The 22,106-nt window shown below is 45.8% G+C and overlaps 1 protein-coding gene across 2 annotated transcripts in view; it reads left to right on the forward strand.

The window, feature by feature from the left end:
• Window positions 1-11,661, forward strand: part of KCNN3 (potassium calcium-activated channel subfamily N member 3) — a 148,946-nt gene extending 137,285 nt beyond the window's left edge. For both annotated transcript variants that reach the window (XM_069478666.1, XM_069478667.1), the window contains 3 exons: window positions 6,314-6,441; window positions 7,249-7,318; window positions 11,365-11,661. In XM_069478666.1, the coding sequence (XP_069334767.1) occupies window positions 6,314-6,441; window positions 7,249-7,318; window positions 11,365-11,661 (495 nt within the window). The remainder of the gene's footprint in view (window positions 1-6,313; window positions 6,442-7,248; window positions 7,319-11,364) is intronic.
• Window positions 11,662-22,106: the final 10,445 nt, after the last annotated feature.

Here is a 22,106-nt window from a genome sequence, read left to right on the forward strand (position 1 = left end):
ATGCCCATTGTGGCTTAATTGCAAACCTCTTCGGAGTAGACAATTAGCAGGTTGAACAGCTAAAAGCAATCTCTTACCAGTGTGTGCAAGCTTGATTCTTCAAACACCTAAGCAAAAAGGAAAAAGGAATTGTAGCCTATTAGATCATAAAAATACTCAAAGTGTTCTAGTGTTTATTCATCCTACCTGTGCTGCTGTAAAGGCTGCAGCCCAGCCTTTGTCATTAGAGCCAGCACCATTTCTGCCCATTTGTGCGGAGGGAAGAGAGTCTGGGTGAGAACCCAGTCTCTGGTTTTCCTGAACCCCATGGTTTGTCATCTTTCACTTGTATAATTTATCAGCCCTGGTGGCAACGTCATTTCTATGTTTAATGTGATCAGATCTTCCCACGCTGACTTTGCAGCGTCACTGCCATTGTTATTCTATAATTATAACTTACTGCTAGCCTCTGGGCTACTAGATAATGTAGAAGGAAATGAGGTACAGAGGGACTGCAAAGAAGATGCTAGAGCCCCATCTCTCTGGCACCTCAGTGCTCCATGGGCCCATCTTTCTGTTTTATGTAACCAAATGTGTCCACCACAGAGGTCACTCCCTGGGTGCCACACCCTGTGCTCTGGGGACACTAAGACAGTAAGAGGTGGTCCTTGCCCTCACACCTAACCTCTGGTGGCTGACTGCCCTCAGAGAGCACTCCCCTTTATAAAAGGCAGGGCGGGCTGCCGTGGACACACTTGGCTTAAGATGTACCGTGGGCAGGAGATTTCTATTTGCTGCACATGTTCTCCACATCGGACCACGGCGAGCGAAACCTTCAGACAGCTCGATGGGTGTGTGCACCTGGCTCAGGGTCATCTCTCCTCCTTGCTGCAGGGGTTTCTTGCCACAAATACCTCATCTAAGTACACTTCCCCACGAAATCAATGAGTAAGCCAAAACCAAACCCATAACTTCCCTAACTAGTTCTTTCTCCTAACTTCCCTGGTCTGCTAATGACATCACTGTTCTTCCAGTCTCCAGGCCTAAGGACGTAGCACTATTTCTGACTCCTCTATGCCCTGGACCTCTGGGTCTGAGCAGTTTCTGAGCCCGATTCGACCTTGCTGTGGCTATTCACGCACGCCGGCCTCTCCAGGGCCTCTGCCCCGCCGTACTTAAAGCCGCTATCTTCTCAGTGTTGCCCCGTCAAAACAGCTAGCTGCCTGCTCTCCTCACCTGGGCCTCCCTCAGCCCCGTCTCTCTGCACTTTGCTTCCCCATGGATGGCCTTAGGCTCTAACACTTAGCTCTGAATATATCACACCCCCCTTTAAGTAGCTCCCTCTGCAGTATCTCCTCAATGATGCTAGAGAAAACCTTCCTTTAATTATGAGCATATATCAAAGTTTTATCATACTCCTGCTAGTAGAAAAAAATTTTTTTCAACAGGTTAATTCAAAGATTACTCTCAGGAGGGGTATTTTATAGGAAAAAATGTAGTCATTGTTATGCCAGACAGAGAAAGTCTGGCTAAAGGACATGAGACTGCTGGCCAGCAGCGGGCCCCCTTCTCCCACCCTGTGTGTGACAGACACCTCCAGTCACAGGTGTGAAGACAGGGCTGGCCCGCAGGTTCCCTGATAGTGATGTTTGTCAGCTAGTCTAGATTCAACCTTGTAGCTCCTTAAAGTTACACTCATGAGCCACACAACGATGGACCACGTATGCCTCGGTGGTCCCCTAAGATTATAACGGAGCTGAAAATTCCTATTGCCTAGTGATTTGTGTTACAGTTGCCTACAGTATTCAGTACAGTAACATGCTGTGCAGATTTGTAGCCCAGGAGCAATAGGCTGTACCTCCTAGCCTAGGTGTGGAGTAGGCTAAACCATCTAGGTCTGGGTAAGTCTACTCTGATATTTGCATGATGACAAAATCACCTCATGACGCATTTCTCAGAACATGTCCCCATTGTTAAGTGACATTTGACTATATAAGTCACACCTACAGGCTGGGCCTGGTCTGGCTTCTTCCCTCCCCCCCCCCCAAAGTCTAGGCGTAACACTTTTCCCTGGGAGGGGTTCTGGCAGCATAATGCGCATACTAATGATTTCTTCCCTGGGGTGTCCACTAATGGGGTTCCTGGAATTACTTTCCCAGGGCTCCTGTGGCTGCTGGAGGCATGGGATGCCCAAGAAGCATGCTCCTTTCATCCACCTTGTACCCCTGGCCTGAATATTCCTCCTGCAACCCACAGCCCCTCTGTATTACCAAGTGGCAGGTTTCCTTGGCAGGGAGGTGGCCAGAGCAAGCTGTTGACATGGGATGCTATGGCCAAGAGCTCAGGGAACAGATTTGTGTGTTCTGTTATATGTTTTCTTTTGTTGGAGGTCGGGGAGATGAAAGGGAAAGAAGCTGACATTTACTGGGAGTGGGGAAGGGAGAATATTAATAAAGATACCATGAATTGAGGCACACTGCCGCCAGGCTCTGTGCTAAGTGTTGTAAGTGTATTCTCATTTAATCAACACAGTAATCCCATTTCACAGATCAGGAGCACCTGCATCACTCTCTAGCCCTGTACCCTGCTTTTTTTTTTTTAAGCACTTATTACCTGATACCACATTACAAACTACTTACTGTCTCCTGTGCAAGATTATAGGCTGATGAAGGCAGAAATGTTACTGGTTTTTTCATCTCAGTGTTGTCACATCTTAGAGCAATGTCCGATGGTAGGTGCTCATTAAATAGTCCTTGAATGGATGAATAAGGAAAGTGAGTGTCAGAGAGTTCAGTAATGGGTCCAAGGTCCACCTCAGAATTCCATCTACTTGTCAGGTTTTTCTGAAGGTTAATGAAACAATGCAGACATAAGTGTTTAACACAGAGCCTGGCACATAGTAAGCCCTCTGTAATTGTTACCTGTCACTATTATTTGCAGGATCTTGATTGAACCACTTTGTTTCCCAGGCCCATTAGTCTTAGAACCCTTCCTAAAGTACGTAGGCCACAGAGCCCATTCTCTGGCTCCAATCAGAGTGAAAGCAATTTTCTTTTTGGTAGAGTTTATTGACCCACAGAAAACAATCAGCCCATATGCTTTTGGGTTTTTTTTTTTTTTTTTTTTTTTTTGAGACAGCGTCTCACTCTGTTGCCCGGGCTAGAGTGAGTGCCGTGGCATCAGCCTCGCTCACAGCAACCTCAAACTCCTGGGCTCAAGCGATCCTCCTGCCTCAGCCTCCCGAATAGCTGGGACTACAGGCATGTGCCACCATGCCCGGCTAATTTTTTCTGTATATATTTTTAGTTGTCCATATAATTTCTTTCTATTTTTAGTAGAGACGGGGTCTCGCTCTTGCTCAGGCTGGTCTCGAACTCCTGACCTCGAGCGATCCACCCGCCTTGGCCTCCCAGAGTGCTGGGATTACAGGCGTGAGCCACTGTGCCCGGCCTGCTTTTGGGTTTTGGAGGCAGGACAGCAGGCCTTCCATGCACAAAGGGTCCTCTCCTAACTATCCCCAAACTCATCCCATCATGGCGAGCCTTGCACAATACTTCCCAGTTTGCTGCTTCCATCTCAAGCCCTGCCCCCATTACCCCTGCACCCTGGGAGCATCTTTTGGCCCTGATGCCGCTGCCCACCGGGAGACTCAGAGGGGAGCCAAGCCCCCGTCAGGGAAGGGTGAATAGAGCCCTTTGGAGGTTCAGCAGATCCAAGGAGAAGTACACAACCTTCACCCATCCCAACAATGCTCAAAGCAATCAGCCAGGTGAATTCAAGGAAGACCCTGGCCGTGATAGCATTTACTGTCCACTTGGGAAAGCACAATGCAGTTAAAAGCCTATTTGTTTTTCTCTTGCAGATATTGATCTACTTAGCTTTGTGCCAGGCTGTTTGCTGGCAATTAATTTCAGAGTCAGCACAAGAGCTTGCAGTTAACATCACTCTCCTGAATGCGCAGGGGCCTCCCGTTCAAACCTATAAAGATGATGTGACTGCCTCTCTCGGCTACGCGGCTGTGCTGCGCATTCAGGATCTTACATTTGGGCTGAAGATAAATAGGCGCAGGACCTGGACTCCGTGTTCTGTCACGTTGCTAAGTGAGGGCCATGATGATGTAAAAAAAAAATTCTAATGTCCTTTCCAATCCCTTGATCCTGGAAAACAGGAAATGATTTTGTGTAAAGATGAAATCTACTCAGGTCCTTCCTTCGGACCACATGGAAACCTTATGCTCTTCCTGGACCTGGCTCTTGTTCTGACTTTGCCATTAGCTAGCTGTGTGCTTCTGGCACTCACATCCCATTTCTAAAGCGGTTTCCTCACACTGGAAATGGGAGGTTTGAGCCAGATGATAATAATTAATACGTGCAAGGTGCTTTACATTTTATATACCACTCAGACACACATTGACTCAGTTCGCCGTTTCTGGTCTTGGTCTGTGTCTCAGTCTGTTCATCTGTAAAATACGGATACTATTAGTACCTGCCCAAGAAGGTGGTTGTGAGGATTAATTGAGCGAATACCTATGAACTGCTTAGACCTGAGCCTGGCACCTGCTATATGTTAGCTGTTGCCCTCAGCACCATCCATACCATCTTCACTGGCTCATTTGGGCCTCATAGCAACCCTTAAGGTAAGGATTTATTTTTCCCATTTTATAGATAATTAAGCATTTGCTCCTAAACTGCTTCATCATTGGCAGAACAGGGATTCATCTGAAGGCTTTGCAGTTTCTTTGAGGCTTTCCTTGGAGGCTAAGTGCCTGGGGAAACTAAAGAAATTATGTGTCAAATTGTCCCCTCTCCCTACAAAAGGACGGCAGTAATATGTGCTCTGCAGAGAGAAAGGCTTCCCTTGATGTCACCTCTTCCGCCAGGAGGCCACTGTCCACTCCAACCCCTGAGCAGACCCAGAACCACTCTCTCCTCTGCCTCCCCCCTCCTCTCCTGGGCACCCACCGTCTCCAGCTTCTACTCACTTCCACCTGCTTCCTTTCAGGCAAGAAAGTACCAGAGGTGGGCAATTAAGTCATTTTAAACCATTATCACAGTGGATTTTTACTGAACAAAAAAGCAATATTTATGTCCCTTAGACATTTCTGAGAAGACTTAGCTGTTCTTTTAAAAACATCACTTCAGCGCCAATGAAAAATATAATCCAGCCTTAGTAATAAATTTTTAAAACATACACACACAAAAGTTATCAGCCTGCAAAACAATGTTTCCTTGCCTTCCCACACGTCTCAGTATTTTAACAACGTCCCATCTGTTGATGTCGGCCTGAAGAAGCAGGTCTATATTCTCCAATTTTATTAAAACCCTTTCTGGCTGGAGGCCTGATTCCTACGAGGCTGGCCTACGGACTTCCGGGCCCCGGGCCTGTGGCCCTGCGCCAGTCTGCATGGCTGACAGAAATGGGGATGGTTAATCAAAAATCTGTTTGGCTTGTGCTTAATAAGGAATGTTTTCTCTTGCTCTTGGTACTAATTGCTGAAGATGTCTGTGTTTGGATTAAAACTTTGTCCCCTGCCATCTGGATGTCATTGATATGTCTCAGCTCAGTCGTGAGCCTGGTGATATCAGTGGTTTCCATGTCAACAGATGACAGCGTCATATGTTGAAACGTGTGATTGCAGTGCGCAGCCAAAGAGCCAGCCTTGGGAAAGAGGCAGCTCCGGTTTCACACCTAAATATCTTCGCTGATTTTCAGGCATTGCTTTGAAATTCTTTCCATTTTGTGACAATTACATTTACATGTAAAATTGCAGTGTACACGTTTTTGGCCATTTGGGAAAGGAAACAATGGACTTGTTGATGCCTATAGTTCCAATCGGTGGGAAAGACAGTTTCTCAAAGAGGCCTTTTTAAATCTCCAGCTGATGGGAAATCTGTTCATTCTCTGAATCCAAGGAATGTACCACATCTATTAAATGGCAATCTCAGGTAGAGTGTGGAAGCCTGCATGTGAGGGCGGCAATGGCATGTACTTATCTATTCGAAGGGTACCCTGGGCCTCAAGGTCTTGCTAATGCAGCCTGTCTAAATATAGCCTCAGCAACAGCAGTCAAGAGGCAGCACCGAAATAATTAACAAAAAAAAAAAAAAAAAAAACACCCCTCAACTTCGAGCTCTGGTCTACAGTGTCAAGTACAGGATTAATAAGAGATGAATTTTAATCACTTTTCTAAGAGTTCTATAATTTTGATTAAGAAAATAGATCTCTGCAGAATCATTTCCTTATGAGGTAGACCACAGCAGCAAACACAAAACGTGTATTCTCTGAACCTAGGAAAACGAAGCTGATAGCAGCCACTTTATTTATTTTCCCTTAGATCAAGAATGCTGCAGCCAACGTCCTTCGGGAAACGTGGCTAATCTATAAACACACAAAGCTGCTAAAGAAGATTGACCACGCCAAAGTCAGGAAACACCAGAGGAAGTTCCTCCAAGCTATCCACCAGTGAGTATGCCAGAGTGCTTCAGCCGTTGGCTGACCAGATTAGGAGTGGCGGGACCCCTCGGCTCTGCCAGTATCTTCTCATATGCTTAGGAGGCACAGAAGAAATCCATTCTGTTCCCCTGAACTGGGCCCAGATCAGTCTGTTCATTCACTTTCCTGCACCTGTCACATGCCAGGCATTGGGCAGGCTGCTATGGAAGGTAAAAATTAGAGTAAGAGCCTCTAGGGCTCTCACAATCTGCACGCGCACACGCGCACACACACTTTGCACACACACACACTGAACAGACACACACATACAGACACATACACTGCACACACACACACACATACAGACACATACACTGCACACACACACACACACACACACACACACAAACTCCATGCATCACAACTCAAAACGAACTGTGGCTGCCGCTTTCTGTGATGGAGGAATTTTTTTTTTTTAAAAAAAGGCATAGTGGAAAAGCAAAGGATGAAAACATTTATTCTGACCTGGAGGTTTGGGAGAACCCTAAAAAGTGGAGGATATGGCATTCCAGGTGGAAGGCACAGCCTAGAAAAAGGCATAGAAACAGGGAAAAGATCGGGGAATGGCAAGGAGACTGAAGCGACCGAAGGAGAGCGTTCACAGAGACAGGAGTTCGCTCTCCTGCCAGCCCCTCATTCTAGTCAGTTGTTGCCCATGTTCAAGGTCCCCATGCTGGGTTCCAAGTCAGAGGAATGGATCGGGCTGTGGAATCTGCTGGCTGGGCTAACCCTTAACGTGCACTTGAAGGGCTTGCCTGTTACAACTCTCCCCCACAGACTGAGGCGTGTCAAGATGGAGCAGAGGAAGCTGAGTGACCAAGCCAACACCCTGGTGGACCTTTCCAAGGTGAGTGGCAGAATGCGAAGACATCCTGAAGGGTTCGCAGGTGCCGGCATGTAGACTCCTCCGGCGTACCTGTGAGACCTGGCTATGTTCATGCTGGACAGTGCAGGGCTAGGGAAGCAAAGAACAATTTCTCCTTGGTTCAAAAATAACCTAGGTTCAAATTTTTGACATTCACAATCTACCAGTGTGTCTTGTTGTCTTTTAAAAACGTGGCATTTTTTCTTAAGTTAAACAGCTCAGGTTTGTCTTTGCTTGGAATTAATTAGCTGACCTACTTAAACCTGTAAGTGTTTTGTTTTACTAGCTATGCACAGAGGGGCCCCTAAGGGACGAGCTTGGGGTGAAGCACATCAGTGGGGACCAAACAGTGGTGACGGCCGTGCTGACTGCCCGGGACACACCTGAGAAGATACTTCCAGTTTGCAGTTGTAATTGGAAATCCATTTAACTGAATCCTCCAATTCTTGCCACCCAGTTTTTCTGGGCCCAAATTGGTGTGTGTGGGGGTGCATTTCTTTATTTCTCAAGAGGTAGCCTACCATGAACATGAAGATACCGACAAAGACAGCCCTCCTTTGAGAACCCTGGGGCTTGAGGCTTGACTTCGTGCTGTCAGTCTGTGTCCCTGCACTGAGCTGCCACAAATGCTGTAAAGAAACTTGCTCCTCTTGCACGTCACCCAAGTGAGAGAACCAAAGGCCACGCTGTTGGCAGAGCTGAGAGTAGGCGCCCCTAAAGAAAGGGCTTTCCCCTCCGCAGCCCCCCTCCTCATTGCCTCTTGATAGAAATTATATATCAAGCGTACAGCCAGGACCAGGCTGACAGAACATTCCAGCAAATGTCAATTACCATAATGGAAAACGTTCTCTGGGTAAGCAAGAGAAACTCCCTCAGGCAGATTAAGCGCCCTTTGAAAAGAGGGTGCAATCAGAGAAATTACTGGTTGTGGGGCCACGTACAGGCACCCTGCTCGATACAGGGATCAAGTCGAAGAAAGGGCCTCCCAAGCCCGTGAGGACTGCAGTCGGGGAATTATTGGCTTGGCACAGTTAGGAAGAAGCCCACGGGCCTGTGTGCTGCGGAGGAGGTATTCAGGGGAAGGGCAGGGTTCCTGCGGGTCTCAGCGTGGGTAGGACGTGAACGGAACGTGAGCCACAGGAGAGAGCTCCCTGGGGTCTCGGGTGTGCTGGTTAATACTCTTGGGTTCCAGTGTCAGAAACCCACAGGACCAAGGTTTAAAAATGGAGGAATTTATTCTAAGGATATTAGGGAGTATCATTCTAGGCAGAACCTCAAAGCAGGCATGTGGTCAGACGTCAGGAAGGAGCTGACTAGATAGAACCAGGCCTGGGAGCCCTCACGACCCAGAAGGTATTCTCTCACCATCTCTTCTTTCTCCAGCTGTTCAAGTGCCTGCTTCCATCCTCTCTTTCCTTCCTCCCTCTCTTTCTCGCTCCCTCTCCCCACCCCCCCACCACACACCTCCTGTCTCCATGGCAGATGATGACAGGCCTCGATGCTGAGAGTGTGTGTTACAGTTTTAGCCGCAGGGAATTGGCCTCCTATTGGCCTTAATTCCAAATTCTCAGAAGAGATGAGATGATTGGCCAGGGTGGGCCATGTGGCCAGGAAGAGGGTCAAATAGAGTATACATGGCTAGGGGCCCACCCTGTAAGCTTCAGAAATGGCCCAACGAGATGCCCCAAGATGTGTCTCCTGTGAGTAGCAATGTTTCCTGTCCCACCTCTTATCTGACAGGACACACTGTGACTGATATTCCCTGGGGACATCAGCAAACCTGACTTTCAAGGCTGCATTTCAGCAGTGGCACCCATAGCCTCTCGGAGAGATGGGGCCCAGCAGAGCAGACTGGGTGAAGCAGAAACCACAGTTTGGAAAGACACTCTTGTCAATGGGGCGGGGGATCTAAGCGGAGCGAGTTACCTGGAAAGAGTGTGCAGGAGAGAGGGCAAGGGAAGGTCCCGCAGAGCCCAGTGGGGGCCATGGCGTGAGATCTGGGGACGAGGGGACTCTGGCATTCGTCCAGTCTTTGTCTTTTCCTCCCAGGAGACTCAGCCCAGGTCCTGGCAGCAGCTCAGTGTACTTCACATTGGTCCACACCCCCCTGGCATCCTGTCACCAAGCAACAGGGCAGACGATAATGCCCTGCCTTTTCTTTCTTTGTGCTTCTCCCTCCCAGCCCACCACCCTGCCACCCCTGCCCTTTGGTCCTCTCTAGATTAAGAATGTGGCACGTGGCCTCCAGATATTATTTTCTGTGTTGAATAGCTATCTTATGGGGTGACATCTGGGGATGCTTGGTCTCTTTACCCGAGTGCTTCAATTTCTTCAATTGAAGTGTAAAAATAATTCCTACCATCTGAGGCTCAGGTGATCAAATAAGATAATATCTGTGAAAATGCTTTGTAAACTATAAAGGTTTTGCAAATGGTAGTTCTGATTTTGAATATAGATGAGGAAACCAAGATCCAAGGGAACAAAGTGACCATCCCTAGGCCGGGCAGCTCGCGGGCACCAGCCCTGGGCCACAAGGCAGAGGCTGGACACGGGTCCAGAGCTCATCAGGGTGCCCCTGCAGGCAAACAAATGTGCGATTTTGTACATTCCGGGAAGAACGGGCACCTGGAGGAGGTTCTGGGAGTGTTGAGGAAGGAAGCGCTTTGCCTTCTGAAGTGCCCCCTCTGAGGGTGGCTGTGACTGCAGAGAGGGCTGTCTCCCGCCACCTCCACGCCTCCTCCTCCTGCTGCCCCAGTGAGTGTCCTTGTGGGTGTGGATCCCCTGGGGAGGTGTCGCTACACTTTCAGTCCCCCCTTCCCTCCTCTCCACTCTGGCTTCTCAAATTTTGCCACCTTCTACTCCTTCTTTTTTCCTCTCACCTGATGTCCTGCTCCTTTGGCCCCTGAGGCACAAGTGGTTCCCACGGCTTCCTGGAGTAACTTGAAATTTCGGGTGAAATAGGATCAGGGTGTCACTGGCAGATGACCAGAAGCCCAGAGGGCCACAGTATCTCAGGGGGTGACCCAGCAATCACCAACCTGGCCCTCTGCCGTCCATTCCTGAATGCCTGGGAGTGTAAAGACTCCGAGAATCTTGCCCCCGCGTGTGAGGTGCAGAACCAGGGTGGCATCTGTTACTTTGCTGGGAGGAATATGGCTGTTGCTTAGACCCGGACTCTGCAGACCAGCAGGGGGACGCGGGTGTGGGGGAGGAGCCCTGTGAGGCGGGGTTGAGTGCAGGAGGGTGACTGGGGAGCACCCGCAGGTCACCTGCCCAGAGTCAGGGGAGCAGGATGGGTCAGAGGGAGAGTATGAACCCTGAGTGTTAACAGAGAGCTCAGCTGGGTGGAACAGCACTTCAGGGACGTGAGGCGTTGTGGACCCGGCAGGGGAAGGGCCACACCTCAGCGAGGCAGCTCCCTTCGTTAATGACATGTCACATTCTGGCCGCTGTGTTGAAATGGGAGATGGGGGTGCCCCGTAACTCATTACTATGCGTAGTTATTATTAACTCCAATCTTATAAAGAAATCAACGTTGAGAGAGGTCGGGTGGCCTGACAGAGACCACACTGTTAGTGAGCTGCACATTTGTACTTGAACCCTGGCCTACTAATTATAAATCTATTATAAATCTATCACACCGTCCATTCTCCATGATGTCTTCTCTTGAATTATTAGATGCCAGCGGCCATGTGAGTTGAGAAGTCGGGTCCCTGTAAGAACATGAAGACAGTTTAGAGACTCACTCTATTTAAGAAAAAAGGGCCGTTTCTTTCACTTTATACATATTTTCTAATACAGTGTTACAATTAAAACTCATTATTTTTATAGTAAGAAAAAAATGTGCCACCCCAGCCCCCGCATCTCCGGGAAAGTAAACTGTTTCGTCTCCTTGGCCAGATCAGACGTAGCTGGTGTGGACGGCGCTCCTGGTGTGACGTGGAGGGTACTTCGCTCTCCTAGTGCGGGTACCTGCGTGATGACCGGCTGTCTCCCTGCCTCTCAGCGCTCTCTCTCTCTCCACACAGATGCAGAATGTCATGTACGACTTAATCACGGAACTCAATGATCGGAGTGAAGACCTGGAGAAGCAGATTGGCAGCCTGGAGTCCAAGCTGGAGCATCTCACCGCCAGCTTCAACTCCCTGCCGCTGCTCATCGCCGACACCCTGCGCCAGCAGCAGCAGCAGCTCCTGTCCGCCATCCTCGAGGCCCGGGGCGTCAGCGTGGCGGTGGGCACCACCCACACCCCGGTCTCCGATAGCCCGATTGGGGTCAGCTCCACCTCCTTCCCGACCCCATACACAAGTTCAAGCAGTTGCTAAATAAAACTCCCCACTCCAGAAGTGTTACCCATAGGTCTTAAGATGCAAATCAACTCTCCTGGTCACTTTGCCATCGAGAAACTCTCAGACCAGGGAACAGAAAGAAGAGAGACCGAGCTAATTAACTAACTCATGTTCATTCAGTGTGCTTGGTTCGATATGCCTTGAAACCAGAAATCTAATCTCTGTTTAGGTGCCTCTACTTGGGAGCGGGAAGAGGAGATGACAGGAAGCGACGCCTCTGGCAGGGCCCTTGCTGCAGAGTTGGTGGAGAACAGAAATCCACGCTCAATCTCAGGTCTTCACGTGGGGGGTTGGGGGGCAGGTGCACTGAAGTAGCCAACAGTGAAGCCAGCCCTGAAGAGGGGCCTGTGGGGATGGGGGGTCGTGTCAGGCTTGGGGGAGGGGTCCCTCACCACTGGGGTCCTCGAGCACACCTCTCTCCTTTCCTTTTGTCTAAGGAAGGCCTCTGGGTGACAAAAGTAAAAGAGAGCTGCCCATAACTTGCCAAAACAGACATACCCAATTTAGACTGAAAAAAAAAAAAAAAACAACCCACAGACAAATAAAAAGCCAGATTTTCCATCCAATATTAATACCCATATAAACCTGTGTGTTTGCAAGCACGTGCATGTACACACACGTACACATCCCACATTCAATCCAGATCCTTTCTTGTTTGAGCTTAACCCAAATAAAAGGGACCTGGTACCTCACCCTGCACACAGTAGGCACTCTCTAAATGTGTCAGGTTGGTTTGGATCTGAATGTGGGATGCTTTCAGTTCAGGTAGGTAGTGTTGGCCACATCCTGAGCTTCACTGGAGATGCAGGTCCCTTCACACACGATGCAGGTTGCTTTGTCCCGGATGTGCACCATGCTTGATTTCAGATGGATGCCAGGCCAAAATTATTGGCATTCTGGAGGGGTAAGCAGGCTTCTAAAACAACAACAACAACAACAACAAAACAGCTTCTGCAGAGTTTTCTTCTTACATCCAAACAAACTGTGTTTTGATGGACCAAATGACCAGGTGCACGTCTTGGGAGGAGGGGACGGGGATCGTGTAGGTGTGTGCACGTGCACAAACCAGGGCAACCCAAGAACACCTTAGTGAATAGAATTACGGTTTGGGGATTTGCTGAGCTGTACTCAGGCAGCAACGGGTGTCTAGCCCCAGACGTTAGGAGTGCAAAAGGGTCAAGGGCCTCACCTGCGAGCTGCTGAGCTGGGAGGAGGAGTGATGGAGAGTGGCCCATGTGGTCCGTTCTACCTGACCTGAAGTCACCTCACAATGAAATATTGTGAGAATAAAGGGAGCCCTTATGGAACATTGTAGGTAAGGTAAGAGGACATAGATTTGTCAGCAGCCTGTTCCTACTGTACCATGTTAATCTTGGTGCAAAAACTATTCTAATACATCTCAAACTCCAAGAGACTTCAGAAACATCAAGGTCCAGTGTAGTGACAGGCACTGAAAAATTTCTACCTTGCTCCATAATCTGACCACACATAACATTTGTGATGTGCAAACCATCATGTTGTTCATCATTTTCCCCATTCTGAGGTATTTGATTTCTGCCTGTGGGAAATTAAATGATACTGTATGGAATATTTCATCTGTTTAAGATAAAAGAAAAAGGTTTTTGCATATGGTTGTCATTTTGGATTTAGCTTTGTAAGAAGACATCATCACCATTCTGAAGGTGGGACCTTGCTGTGGAGATTTTTCTTCTGCAGCACTGAGTCTTGTCTTCTAAGGATAATGGAATTGCTGGACAGCAAAAGGTAGACAATCTAGAATGAAGGCCACTCTTTTGAGAAGATCTGGTCTCTTGCTAAACCTCTTCTTTTTGTCTCTTGCTATTGCTGCTGTTCCTTTAATGCTCTATCTTCTTAATGGTTTGTCTTGATAACTCCTTTGAGCATTTTCATTAGTTGTTTTGCATACCAGAGATGCCACACCTGCTGTTGGCTTTTTATTTTTTTACTTGCTCTTTTAACTACTGATTATCTGAAAGATCCCCCTCCCCTTTTTTTTAATGTCCCAAGAATGGTGCTCCTGTTTTCAGTGACAGTTCAGCCAAACATATAAGCAAATGTATAAACGGATGAAATAACCATGCAGTTTCTTTGTGGCATTAGTTCCATATCACAAAGTGGAGACCACTGATAGGTCGACCTAAGTGTGCCAGTCCTGATCATTTAACCTACAGCCCTCAACCGTTAATTCCGATTTGCCCCTTTCATTCTGCTGTAACCCTGGGATGTGTGCGTGTGGGCGTGGGTGTGTGCACATATGGGGATTTAGTCTCAATTTCAAATAAGTGACATGCAAGATTCCACTATCACTCCTCCTGCCCAAAAGTGTGCACAGACTCCGATTTATCCATTGTGGTCTGTGGATAAGTCTTCTTTAACCCATCATTGATGCTCTTACTTAGGTAAACCCCAAAGACCAAGCTAGCAACATTAGTCAAGGGATTGGTTGGAATTATTTCAAGTAGCAGTAGCCGGTGGCATCCTAGAAACACATAGCATGACTTGACCTATTGGTAGTGCAATAGCTATATGTGATTTTTATCCTTGGCAAAAGAATACTTATCCTCCCCCCAAAATAAGCAATCTAATCTGCATGTTGATCCCACAATGGCAAATGGAAGACTACTTCTCTGTACTAGTATTTCAGCTTTATGTGGGAAAGTTACCCATTCTCCTGCAAGTACAATCAACCCTTGATGACTTAGGTATTGATCATCCTGGGTGTAGCTCACCACGTTTTCTTCCTACATCTTTTGGTTAATTCCACTGCAGTCAGATGGGAAAAGGGGGCAGGTGATTCTCCTGCCATGCCTTCTTGTACCTTATTTTCAAGTTTGGTAGTGGAGGAGGTTTAATTATCTACTCAAGAATTGGCTTTATGTAAAAACTATTAATTATGGTAACCTCACTCCAATACTGAACTAATGGAGTTATGCCCACTCCTGGAAGGCTGACCCCATGGCAGAGCCCCTACCATAATCTTTCTGACAACTTAGTGACAGGTAGAAGCACTCTAATATTCCCTAAAATATCTAGACACTTGAATTAAAAACACAGAGCCACCCCCTCAGCGCTCAAGCCATATTATAGCTTCAAGTACTGTAAAGTCAGGGATGTACTGTGATACTTTAAGACCACTGATCTCAGTGGAATTTCAGGACATAGCATCAGTTGGTAAATTATACCAGACTAGGGGCTCACTCCTCCTTAGATTGAAGTCCAAATAAAAATCTGCACCTTGGGATCAAAGGCCACATGTGTGTGATCGTCATCAACAAATTGCCATACAGTGTCTATGAACTGCTCTTGCCATATTCATAATATGTACTTCATGATATCATCTCTAGAAATGCTTATACAATCCAAAATAACAACAGGGGGAGGCCCTGATTCACCACTGACGGTCTGACCTCAGCGGGCACCAGTGGTCTAACAGCAATCTTGTAAATTAGGAGATGTAGAAAATGGATGGGAAAGTAAATTCTAAAGTGCTGAGCACATGCAAGCTATTGTTATTATTAAAGGCCAAGAAGGAACAGCATTGAAGAAAAATTATTTTACTATATTGGGGGATTTCCCCCTTAAATTTTCAGTAATTTTCTTGTGAATAAACAATCATGGAAAAGAAGAAAACTAGTGATACAAAATAAGAATAAATAAAAATTAAAACTGGATCCACATCTTTGGCCAATTACCTTATAACTCAGTTTCTCTGTACTTAAAAGTTAAGATAATAATTTAATATTCTTAAGTACAAAGTATTCAATAGAGAACAAAAGGAAATCACTATTGTCATCCACAGCAGCCCAGACTGACTCTATCTGGTCCACACTTTGATGTTGCACTTGAATGCAGTCAATAGTTACCAAAAAGTAATTGTTACATATCAAATAGGTAGTGAAATGAGTAGGGAGAAATATGGGATTAGCACATAGTTCCAGAACCTTCCTCCTCCTCCAGAGTGTAACTCGACAAACTGCATCCCAAATTAAGAATCAGTATTTCATCCCAGAACAAATTGTGTTGCTACCGTCACAGTACCACACCTGAGCTACTGTGAAGTCATTGCACTACCAGTAGGTTATTATTTTAAGTGACTACTTCTAAATCCTAAAATACATCCCCAGTTTTATATGGTCATTGTACTTCCCTGAAAATTTCTAGAAGCAGAGTAAGGATCCATTAGTTGTCATTTTGCTGTCCTATTGACTCTGCAGCGTTTGATTTCAGTACCTTAGACAGCTATCTGGTGGCTTCCTGGTAGGCATGGAACAGCCCCTTCTCTCCCCCTGCAGTCAGTGGGCTTGATGACGCCCTGGACGGTATCCCTTCCTTCTCTACTGCCACCAAAGCAAACGCAATGGGAGTGGGATCAGTGATGCCGCTACGAGAGCAGTATTACAGGGATAGCAATATTAACTGTCTAACTGTGGTAGTAGGAAGCTTGTGCCAGGCTGCATGAATAGAAATTAACAGTAAACTCTTGTCAGACAAGTAATATATAGATTTTTTATTGAAACAGACCGCAGCTTATTAAAAAGTATTTAGTGCAATGGTATATAAGTGTATACACATAGAAAAAAAAAATAACTGTGATCTTTTTGTTTTACACCATTACTGGAAACACCCAAACATGAACTGGAGTTCCCTCTGAACAAAACCATTGTCAAATCTTCAACGTATGACCTCCAAATCTAGGTGCCAAGTGCCCTGCGACAGTTGTTTACACACCTGAGAAATGTATTCCGGAAGCTGTAATCTTGGGCCTGGACTATGTGTTGAAACAAACAAAAGAGACATCGTGACCAACCGAGCTGGTAGAGGAAAAGCACAAAATTCAACACCAACCTGTAGTTAGGATCCCAAAGAGATGCTGACACTTATAGCCAAAAAACAACAGCAAAAAAACCCCAACAAATATGAATCTGATTGGAACAGCCAACGTCCAGCCTCACAGAAGAAGGACAGAGAATAGACAACATTCTCTCCCTGTGTCGTATGTCTCAGTGTTTGAGTCTCAACCAGGATTGATCCACCTTCATCAGACACATTTTTTAATGGCGCGACAAATCAATTTTGGTCCCAGACTCTTCATTCTGCACTGGCCACAAGAGAACAACAAAAGAGAGCGACAGGATATTAATGGAGGAAACATTTTCATGGCAAACTCAGAAACTGAAGTGTTTATTATATTCAGAATCAGACAAGCTTCGATATGAATTTGCATCTTGCCTCTGTACTGCTTGCTATTTTTTAATGATAGGAGAAAGCATAACAGTTTATTTTAAATATGAAATATATTGCTATATTATAAAATATATTGTAACTTTCAATTAACATTTTGTATCAAACTAGTGTTTAGCAGGTCGACTGACAGCCTGCTCTCCCAACAACTGTTTCTGAGTACACATCACTGTTAGTGATTGCCCGACACCCAGACCAAGGGTCCTCGCACCACAGCCTACTGAACTGCCATATTCTAATTCTCCAAGACTGAGCATTAGAGACAAAAGAACATTATTCCAAGCTTACAAGAATAATTCTACCCTAAATTCTATCAAGCCATTTCAGAAGAGATTTTAAAAGCCATCACTCCTTTAGTAGCTGTGCAAAGCCAGTTTAATAAAAGTGCAGGCTCTTTCTGTATAAATTCAAAGGCTGGTTCCATAAATTATATACATTTCACATCCAGCCAGCCAGTTTTCCTTTGGCAATGTCAGAACTGGGCATAAGGAAGAGTCCTGTTTTCCTGCGACTCAAAATACTCAAAATTCTAGGCATTACGGGTTTCTTTATGGAAGTAAAACTGGGATTGGAGCTCCATCTACACAGGGGCCTATGAAAGCCCAATGTGCAGATGTGCTTTTCTGAGTTGGCAATACCCTGGCGGGAGCAGGGTGTCCATATGTTTATCAACACCATGGAGCCCAGCTCCTAAGGGAATGATGGGAGGAGGAGCAGGATATGCACAGCCAAGAGCCGGGCTGCCTTTTCTGCTAGTTTACTCTAGCTGGGAGGAAATAAGGAGTTTCAACTGAGATATTGTTCTTTACTGCAAAATTAAGCAACTCAAAATCCACTTCTCCTCTCTATAGCGGCCAAGATACACACGTAGGATTTCTCGGTTTCCTTCTTTGAATGACCAAGGCGCTATTTCTAGATGAAATCAGCATGTAGTTGGTTACAGGGCGAAGGTGTCCTAGAATCAGTGAGCCTCCTGTTCGTGAGGACCTTCCCTGGCATCACTTTGGTGTAGAATCCCACAGGTGCAGACCAAGTCACGTCACAGTAGATTTAACGGAGCCTGCGTGTCTCTTCCCTTCACAAACTCTGAAAATTCCCATACATTTACAGATAGTATAAAACAACAGCTTTTCTCCTGGGGAAAAAAGGTAGAATCCTCTCAAATTTCAATTTATTTGGGCTTAAACAATGTAGATAAGACTTGGGCCTTAATGGCGTTAGCTATTCGTGCCACCTGAAAGAGGATATCTAAACGCCCAGCTTCAATTGGCTTCTGTAGCTGACCCCTAACTTGTACACAAGTTTTATTTTTAAGGAGGGTAAATTCTCTCAGTGTCTGTGTTACCCCTCAGTTACATGTTAAGCTGAGCTCCATTAAAGCCATCAGAACTCCAGGGCACCTGTTTTTAGCAGGCATTTTACTCACTGGATAATGGAAATTAGCTTATTCTTAGTTTTACAATCAACTGATGAATGTACTGATGGTAATTGATTTATTTCTTTATACTTTTCTGCTACTAAATAGAACTGTCTCTTTTGGCTTTTCCTTCTAGCACTTATCTAAGACTTTTATGTTTATAGAGAGCAAATATGTTCTGACCTTTCCCCTCAAAGTTAGGATCAGTCTAGAATCAAGGAAACCAAAACAAATTCCTAATTTGAGGAAAGCAGACCTCTTCACAGTAATTCAAGTATATGGCTATATGCTAACCCTTGGTACTCAAAGTGTGGTCCACGGACCAGAAACATTAGCATGACCTGTGAGCTTGTCAGAAATGCAGAATCGTGGGGCCCACACCAAACCTTCTTAATTAGAATTGGCATTTTAACAAGATACCCAGAGGCTCTGTCTGCACCGTAAATATTGAGAAGTGCTGACCTCACCACACCACAATGATAACCAATCCCATTAATAATTGGAGAATTAAACCATTTCTTCCTTGAGTCTCATTTACAAAATTATTTGATAATGTAAAGGTCCTGTGTGATCATAAGGATAAAGACAAATGCATCTTAAAATTGCACTTGAGGTCATATAGCTTGTATGGTGTACATAAAACATAGTAAAGTCAGGAAGAGGCAGTCTTTTTCCAGTCTAATTTAAAAAGCACTCACTTCATAGCCTTGAGCCACCTCAAAGCCCCTTTTGAGGTTTTTCATTTTAGCCTACGCTGGCAGGGCCATCAGAATATCAGGTGGTGCCTCAGGGCAGGTCCCCTGGAAAGCTCCATGGGTCTCTGCTCAGCGCAGTGCAGAAATAGCTGCATTTCTTGATCCTTGTGTTCCCTCTTTGAGGAACTCAGCATCCCACCAGTAAGCGCTCTCCTCCCCTAGAGGAAACTAGCAAGAGAAGTTAGTTTAACCATTTAGAAACATTCCTAATCCCTTTTTAAGCCACTCTCTCATTCATGGCACCAATCAGAGACACTCAAAAGTGGGCAAGGAAAGATGCGAATTCTGATGTTGGCGCCATAAATTGATATGTACCCAGAAACAGTTATGTTCTAAATTAATGGCTTTAACCTGTTCATTGTAAAAGTGCCTTGGACTTCAATCTAAAGAGGTCAGTATAAATATGTATGTGTGTGTGTGACGTGTATGTAGGCAAATATTTACATCTTTATACATACATAGGTGCACACACATATACCTGCACATTCATATATAATATATACATACATATATAAATGCTTCATAATATATCATATTGCTATTCACAGCTCCATCTCTTTTGTCTGGTCCTATGTTTATTTGTTTAGTGAGACCTTTACATAGAGAGGTTCTATTCAGAACATCGATGTATTTTTTTGTTTGTTTTTTACTTTTTATTAAAAAGGTAAAGGATATTAAAAAAAAAAAGTCAAGTGCCTGAAGGTTTTGAATGGAGTTATGGTAAACTTTCTCAGGTCACCAAAGAGGAAACTGACTTTTTCCTTTGGGAAACATTTTTCTGTTTCAGTGACTTTGTTTTCCCTTGGTGGAAGTGCATAAATAAGAGTGGTTAAAGTGTTTTTGTAAGTTTTATTTTAGTCCATTCCTGTGGTTCCCATAAGGCATCAGCAAAAATTTTGTTCAGTCTAGTGCCCAATGTTCTCCGCACATCAGCACCAGAAGGGCCTGGTCTTCACGTGCTATGCATGGTTTTGTTGGCATTGCTATTGTGTTCCTTTACTAAAAGAAGGCAGACTAAATCACAGGGGATGGAATTTAAGTCAGCTCCAAATACGCGTTCTTTCAGTAATGCACACAGGAGGAGGACGAGCGGGGAGTCTTTTTCCCTGAAGCAGATAGGAGCCTGTGTCCTAGAAGGCTGGCAGAGGGGCCCCAGTGAACTCTCCAGAGCTCCATGGGCCCTGCCTTTCTGCAATAACACAATCGCCTACAGGAATCAACCTGTCTCTGTCCCAGCCAAAGGTCTTCTCTCGCTATGGCGAGACAGCTTTAATGAACCAACTCTCTCTGGTTAGGAGTCCCCAAAGCCCCAGAAGGATGCCAGGTTTCTGTTGCTGTGCTCATGAGCTCGAGGACACATACGTCTTCAAACCAACTAAATCTTTCTAGCTCCCTGCCCCTGTGGTGACACTCTCGCAACAGCCAGGGCCCAGTCAGAGAAGTAATGCCTGTATACAGTGTCAATCAGAAGAGACACTGCAAAATGTCAGAGGAGACCAGAAAGACAATAGGTCTCCCCAGCCGTCCTCACGGCTGCAGGCACAGTTATGGAATTGTGACTAGGAAGGCTGGGCAGCCAGGGAATGAGACCTGCTGTTCCCAGGTTGGAACCCCCGTGCCCTCCCTTTCCTCCCCGTGGACTTTTCTGTAGTTCTAGACAAAAACAGTATAAAAATGCAACTTAGGTGCTTTCAGAAAGAGTGTCTAATACTTGGGACTTTTTCTAAGTTGGTAGACCTGAAAAACATTTTAAAAAATATATTTAGCTGTATTTCTACTACTGTTCATTCCTTAAAGCTCTCTCCCAAAAACGCATTTACCACCTCAGTGATTACTAAATAATAGTACTTTGCACTTATAAACAGTAGTACCTTTCATCTAAGGACCTCAAATGCCAGTAAGTTAGGTGTCACCCTGTAAGGTGGATGATAAGTATTATTCCTGTTTTCCAATGGGAAAATTGGGCCCTAGAGGACTGAGCGGCAAAGGACTCAGCCAAGTCAGGAGTTACATTGAAAACACAACCTAGGGTTTCTCAGCACCTTTTAGGAGTGAATGGAAACCTAGAGGCTTAAATTCTACTGCTGGTCACCATTGGACGGGTAAGATCCAGGGTGTGTATTGACCACATGTTGTCGGGATCCAGGCTTTGGGCATTTGGAACGCAAGCAGTGGGCTGGCGTGAGGGTGTGAGGGTCTGGGGGGGAGACTGCATTTTCTTCTTTGTGCAAAGTGTGGGAGTGTGACATTGAAAGTGGGCTTAGTCATGGCCTTCCCCACTCCCTTTTCAACTGACTCTGGAGAGAACGGGCATTTTTTAAATGTTATGGCACATGCTGATACAATATGATAGCATCAAATAAAAACAAGAAGGGAACTGACTAAAACCAAAAACCAAAAAAGCAAGTGGCTGATTTCCTTTCATTTTATCTTCTTCCTTCCCAATGTCTACAGTTGTGAAAACAGGAATTTTTAAAGAAGGAAATCTTAATTTAGATCGGAAACAGAGTCCCCTGGAAAAGGTTGCTTCTTTAAGCAAGGCCGGGATTGTCCTGGGTTAGTGGCAGTGTTGACTCAGGAGATGGGCCCCGCCAACAGGAAGACACATGAAAGGGTTTGGTACCTAACCCAGTTTTAACAACCAAGACAGAACTGTTCCTGAGGTGAATGGCCGTTCGTCAATGAGAACATCTAGACACATTGAAGTGTGATAAAGCAAACTTGCAGCCTATGTTCAAATAAAGTATCAGGCGGCTAAACACCGCATTGGTTCCATTTATCTGAGCAGAAGTTCTCAGTATAATAGAATCACCTCAGAAGCGTTTGAAAACAGCCAAGCCAGTCTCCTCCACCCCTGGAGATTCAGAAGCAGAGTGTGGGTGACACCTGGGTACTTTCCAGAAGCGCCACAGGTGGTTCTAAGGGGCACCTGGTGTTGAGCATCGCTGATCAGCCTGGCCTAGCACTCCCTGGGGTCCCTGCCCTCC

This window comes from Eulemur rufifrons, chromosome 8 (genome assembly GCF_041146395.1).
Source record: "Eulemur rufifrons isolate Redbay chromosome 8, OSU_ERuf_1, whole genome shotgun sequence".
Classification (NCBI taxonomy): Eukaryota; Metazoa; Chordata; class Mammalia; order Primates; family Lemuridae; genus Eulemur; species Eulemur rufifrons.